The sequence below is a fragment of the Salmo trutta genome, chromosome 26 (assembly GCF_901001165.1).
Source record: "Salmo trutta chromosome 26, fSalTru1.1, whole genome shotgun sequence".
NCBI lineage: Eukaryota > Metazoa > Chordata > Actinopteri > Salmoniformes > Salmonidae > Salmo > Salmo trutta.
The window spans coordinates 47239514-47245880 of NC_042982.1; the positions used below are offsets into that span (position 1 = coordinate 47239514).

At 43.8% G+C, this 6367-nt stretch overlaps 1 protein-coding gene across 1 annotated transcript in view; it reads right to left on the reverse strand.

Moving 5' to 3' along the window:
• LOC115163940 (contactin-5) overlaps positions 1-6367 on the reverse strand; it is a 509156-nt gene that overhangs the window by 90317 nt on the left and 412472 nt on the right. The window contains exon 16 of the mRNA XM_029716131.1: positions 5505-5663. Coding sequence (XP_029571991.1) covers positions 5505-5663 — 159 coding nt within the window. The remainder of the gene's footprint in view (positions 1-5504; positions 5664-6367) is intronic.

The following is a 6367-nucleotide window of genomic DNA, read 5'->3' on the forward strand; positions in this document are numbered from 1 at the left end:
TAACCGTAAAAGCCTTGGTTTCATGCATGTTAACATTAGAAGCCTACTCCCTAAGTTTGTTTTACTCACTGCTTTAGCACACTCTGCCAACCCGGATGTCTTAGCCGTGTCTGAATCCTGGCTTAGGAAAACCACCAAAAACCCTGATATCTCCATCGCTAACTATAACATTTTCCGCCAAGATAGAACTGCCAAAGGGGGCGGTGTTGCAATCTACTGCAAAGATAGCCTGCAGAGGTCTGTGTTACTATCCAAGTCTGTACCCAAACAATTCGAGCTTCTACTTCTAAAAATGCACCTTTCCAGAAACAAGTCTCTTACTGTTGCCACTTGCAATAGACCACCCTCTGCCCCCAGCTGTGCCCTCGATACCATATGTGAATTGATTGCCCCCCATCTATCGTCTGAGCTCGTGCTACTAGGTGACCTAAACTGGGACATGCTTAACAACCCGGCCATCCTACAATCTAAGCTTGATGCCCTCAATCTCACACAAATTATCAATGAACCTACCAGGTAAAACCCCAAATCCGTAAACACGGGCACCCTCATAGATGTCATCCTAACTAACTCGCCCTCCAAATACACCTCTGCTGTCTTCAACCAAACGACCACCCCTCATCACTGTCAAACACTCCCTAAAACACTTCAGCGAGCAGGCCTTTCTAATCAACCTGACCGGGTATCCTGGAAGGATATTGACCTCATCCCGTCAATAGAGGATGCCTGGCTATTCTTTAAAAGTGCTTTCCTCACCATCTTAAATAAGCATGCCCATTAAAAAAATGTTGAACTAGGAATATATATAGTCCTTGGTTCACTCCAGACTTGTCTGCCCTTGACCAGCACAAAAACATCCTGTGGCGTTCTGCATTAGCATCGAATTGCCCCCGTGATATGCAACTTTTCAGGGAAGTTAGGAACAAATATACACAGGCAGTTAGGAAAGCTAAGGCTACATTTTTCAAACAGAAATTTGCATCCTGTAGTACTAACTCAAAAAAGTTTTGGGACACTGTAAAGTCCATGGAGAATAAGAGCATCTCCTCCAAGCTGCCCACTGCTCTGAGGCTAGGAAACACTGTTACCACCGATAAGTCCACTATAATTGAGAATTTCAACAAGCATTTCTCTACAGCTGGCCATGCTTTCCACCTGGCTACCCCTACCCCGGTCAACTGCCCGGCACCCTCCACAGCAACTCGCCAAAGCGCCCACCATTTCTCCTTCACCCAAATCCAGAATGCTGATGTTCTGAAAGAGCTGCAAAATCTGGGCCCATACAAATCAGCCGGGCTAGACAATCTGGACCCTCTCTTTCTAAAATTATCTGCCAAAATTGTTGCAACCCCTATTCCTAGCCTGTACAACTTCTCTTTCGTATTGTCTGAGATTCCCAAAGATTGGAAAGCTGCCGCGGTCAACCTCCTCTTCAAAGGGGGTGACACTCTAGACCCAAACTGTTACAGACCTATATCTATCCTACCCTGTCTTTCTAAGGTCTTCCTTCGAAAGCCAAGTTAACAAACAGATTCCTGACCATTATGAATCCCTCCGTACCTTCTCCGCTATGCAATCTGGTTTCAGAGCTGGTCATGGGTGCACCTAAGCCACGCTCAAGGTCCTAAACGACATCATAACCGCCATTGATTAGAGACATTACTGTGCAACCGTATTCATCGACCTGGCCAAGGCTTTCGACTCTGTCAATCACCACATTCTTATTGGCAGACTCAACAGCCTTGGTTTCTCAAATGATTGCCTCGTCTGGTTTACCAACTACTTCTCTGATAGAGTTCAGTGTGTCAAATCGGAGGGCCTGTTGTCCGGACCGATGGCAGTCTCTATGGGGGTGCCACAGGGTTCAATTCTCGGGCCGACTGTCTTCTCTGTATACATCAATGATGTTGCTCTTGCTGCTGGTGATTCTCTGAACCACCTCTACGCAGACGAGACCATTCTGTATACTTCTAGCCCCTCTTTGGACACTGTGTTAACTAACCTCCAGACGAGCTTCAATGCCATACAACTCTCCTTCCGTAGCCTCCAACTGCTCTTAAACGCAAGTAAAACTAAATGCATGCTATTCAATCGAATAGCTGCTCGCCCGTCCAGCATCACTACTCTGGACGGCTCTGACTTAGAATACGTGGACAACTAAAAATACCTAGGTGTCTGGCTAGACTGTAAACTCTCCATCCAGACTCACATTAAGCATCTCCAATCCAAAATTAAATCTCGAATCCGCTTCCTATATCTGTAACGCCCTGGCCATAGAGAGGGTTTTTTAGTTCTCTATTTTGGTTAGGCCAGGGTGTTACATGGGTGGGCATTCTATGTTTATTTTTCTATGTTGGTTTGTTTCTTTGGTTGGTCGTGTGTGGCTCTCAATCAGGAACAGCTGTAGTTCGTTGTTGCTTATTGGGAGTCATACATAGGCAGCCTGTTTTCCCTTTGGGGTTTGTGTGTGATTGCGTTCTGTTTCGTTGTGAGTACCTGACAGAACTGTCGGCTGTCGTTTTTTTGTTTATTTGTATAGTGTTCTATTTCGGTTTATTAAAATCTTGAATATGAACACATCCTCCGCTGCACCTTGGTCTCATTGCGACGACAGTCGTTACAATATCACAACAAAGCCTCCTTCACTCATGCTGCCAAACATACCCTCATAAAACTGACCATCCTACCTATCCTCGACTTCGGTGATGTCATCTATAAAATAGCCTCAAACACTCTACTCAACAAATTGGATGCAGTCTATCACAGTGCCATCCGTTTTGTCACCAAAGCTCCATATACTACCCACCACTGTGACCTGTATGCTCTCGTTGGTTGACCCTCGCTTCATACTCGTCGCCAAACCCACTGGCTACAGGTCATCTACAAGACCCTGCTAGGTAAAGTCCCCCCTTATCTCCGCTCACTGGTCACCATAGCAGCACTCACTCGTAGCACGCGCTCCAGCAGGTATATCTCTCTGGTCACCCTCAAAGCCAATTCCTCCTTTGGTCGTCTTTCCTTCCAGTTCTCTGCTGCCAATGACTGGAACGAACTGCAAAAATCTCTGAAGCTGGAGACTCTTATCTTCCTCACTAGCTTTAAGCACCAGCTGTCAGAGCAGCTCACAGATTACTGCACCTGTACATAGCCCATCTGTAAACAGCCCATCTATTTACCTACCTCATCCCCATACTGTATTTATTTATCTTGCTCCTTTGCACCCCAGTATCCCTACTTGCACATTCATCTTCTGCACATCAATCACTCTAGTGTCTAATTGGTATATTGTAATTACTTCTCCACCATGGCCTATTTATTGCCTTAACTCCCTTATCTTACCTCATTTGCACTCACTGTATATAGACTTTTTGTTTTCTTTTGTTCTACTGTATTATTGACTGCATGTTTTGCTTATTCCATGTGTAACTCTGTGTTGTTGTATGTGTCGAATTGCTATGCTTTATCTTGGCCAGGTCGTAGTTGTAAATGACAACTTGTTCTCAACTAGCCTACCTGGTTAAATAAAGGTGAAATAAAAATAAATAAATAAAAAATTAACACCAGGGCACTCTGTCAAGCTGACTGCTCTTCAAACACATGCTGTTAACTCTGTTTGAAGGAAGAAGTAAGTGTGTCCCAAATGGCATCCTATCACCTATATAGTACACTGCTTTTAACCAGAACCCTATGGCGGTATATAGGGAATAGGGTTCCATGTGTAATTCAACCCTACAGCTAGCTGAAAGCCCTCTTTCCCTATGTGCTAATCATAACAAGTTCACCACTTTCCACATGCATCACTGGGACTATTGTCTTTCCTCCCTTTCCGTGTTGTTTAACACTGTCATCACAAACGGCACCCTATAGGCTCTGGTCTAAAGTAGTGCACTATGTAGGGAATAGGGTGCCATATGGCTCTGGTCAAAAGTAGTGCACTATATATAGGGAATAGGGTGCCATAGGGCTCTGGTCAAAAGTAGTGCACTATGTAGGAAATAGGGTGCCATAGGGCTCTGGTCTAAAGTAGTGCACTATGTAGGAAATAGGGTGCCATAGGTCTTTGGTCAAAAGTAGTGCACTATATAAGGAATAGGGTGCCATAGGGCTCTGGTCTAAAGTAGTGCACTATATGTAGGGAATAGGGTGCCATAGGTCTTTGGTCAAAAGTAGTGCACTATATAGGGAATAGGGTGCCATAGGTCTCTGGTCAAAAGTAGTGCACTATTTAGGGAATAGGGTGCCATAGGTCTCTGGTCAAAAGTAGTGCACTATTTAGGGAATAGGGTGCCATAGGTAGCTCAGTTGGTAGAGCATGGTGTTTGCAACGCCAGGGTTGTGGGTTCGATTCCCACGGGGGGCAGCACAGAAAAAAAAAATGTATGAAATTGTATGAAATGTATGCATTCACTACTGTAAGTCGATCTGGATAAGAGCGTCTGCTAAATGACTAAAATGTAAAAAATGTAATAGGTCTCTGGTCTAAAGTAGTGCACTATATAGGACATAGGGTGTCATTTGGGGTGATGACCATTGTGAATCATTCTACATCTATGGACATGATTCATTATGGAGCTTTAAACTTCTCTATTATTCCTATCCTCTTTAGGCACACAGCAGCAGCAGCAGCGGTTCAGATTACACCTACTGAGTCGACAGTATTCCTCTGACATTAACTGATCATTATAGATAGGTATTACTGTCAAGATATGGGAAAATGAAGCCATTTAAATGGTAACAGCTCAGTAAAAATCCTGTGGTTTTCTCTCTGCCACCTCAGGAATTAGCTTTGACCTTAAAAGGATACAGGTTCATTTTCTGGTAACCTTTTTGACATAATTCTGAGTGTAATTTAAAACCACTGACATTTCATTTTGAGCTGAACATACTTTTTTAAAATTAAAGTTCTGTTGAACAACAGCCAAGTTTTAAACAGAACATAAGAGTTAGAAGGAAGACATAAGAGTTCAACTAGATTCAGGGTGGCCCTGACTGGAGAAACTCAACTGAAGGACGAGAGGTGTTGAGTAAGCTCTTTGTCGTCTAACAGATGCCTGCACATCCTGCAGTTATTCTCCAGTCAGGGCCACACTGAATCTACTTTTGGAGGCAATACATCCTCTATGCAACTCAACATATCTGGTCTCCATTTTGGTTTGCTCAAAGTGATACATCCTCTATGCAACTCAACATCGCTGGCCTCCATATTGGTTTCCTCAAAGTGATACATCCTCTATGCAACTCAACATCGCTGGCCTCCATATTGGTTTCCTCAAAGTGATACATCCTCTATGCAACTCAACATCGCTGGCCTCCATATTGGTTTCCTCAAAGTGATACATCCTCTATGCAACTCAACATCGCTGGCTTCCATATTGGTTTCCTCAAAGTGATACATCCTCTATGCAACTCAACATCTCTGGCCTCCATATTGGTTTCCTCAAAGTGATACATCTTCTATGCAAGTCAACATCTCTGGCGTAAAACAAACAGGACAGCATCCATACCTGTTCTGAGGGTTTGCCAGCCCAGGGAGAAGGGGCTCCGGGCCTGGAGATTGTAACTGCTGATGGGGCTGTGGTTGTCCACCCCTCCACTCCACGACAGTGTGGCTGTAGTGTCCGTGATCTCCTCTACTATCACCACACCAGGGGGTCCCGGGGGGCCTAGAGAGAGAGAGAGAGAGAGAGAGAGAGAGAGAGAGAGAGAGAGAGAGAGAGAGAGAGAGAGAGAGAGAGAGAGAGAGAGAGAGAGAGAGAGAGAGAGAGAGAGAGAGAGAGAGAGAGAGAGAGAGAGAGAGAGAGAGAGATTGGTCAAAAGGAAGAGATTCCCAAACCTTCCATTACAAAGCCATCACCTACAGAGATATGAACCTGGAGAAGAGTCCCCTAAGCAAGCTGGTCCTGGGGCTCTATTCACAAACAGACCTCACAGAGCCCCAGGACAGCAACACAATTAGACCCAACAAAATCGTGAGAATACAAAAAGATAATTACTTGACACATTGGAAGATTGGTGACCTGTTGCCACAAGAAAAGGTCAACCAGTGAAGAACAAACACCATTATAAATACAACCTATATTTATGTGTATTTATTTTCCCTTTTGTACTTTAACTATTTGTACATCGTTACAACACTGTATATATACATAATATGACATTTGTAATGTCTTTATTGTTTTATAACTTCTGTGAGTGTAATGTTTACTGTTCATGTTATTAATTGTTTTTTCACTTTTTATATTATCTATTTCACTTGCTTTGGGCAATGCTTAACATTTTCCCATGCCAATAAGCCCCTTGAATTGAATTGAATATAGAGGAGAGCGAGTGAGAGTAGAAGAGAGAGAGAGGGAGTGAGAGGGAGAGA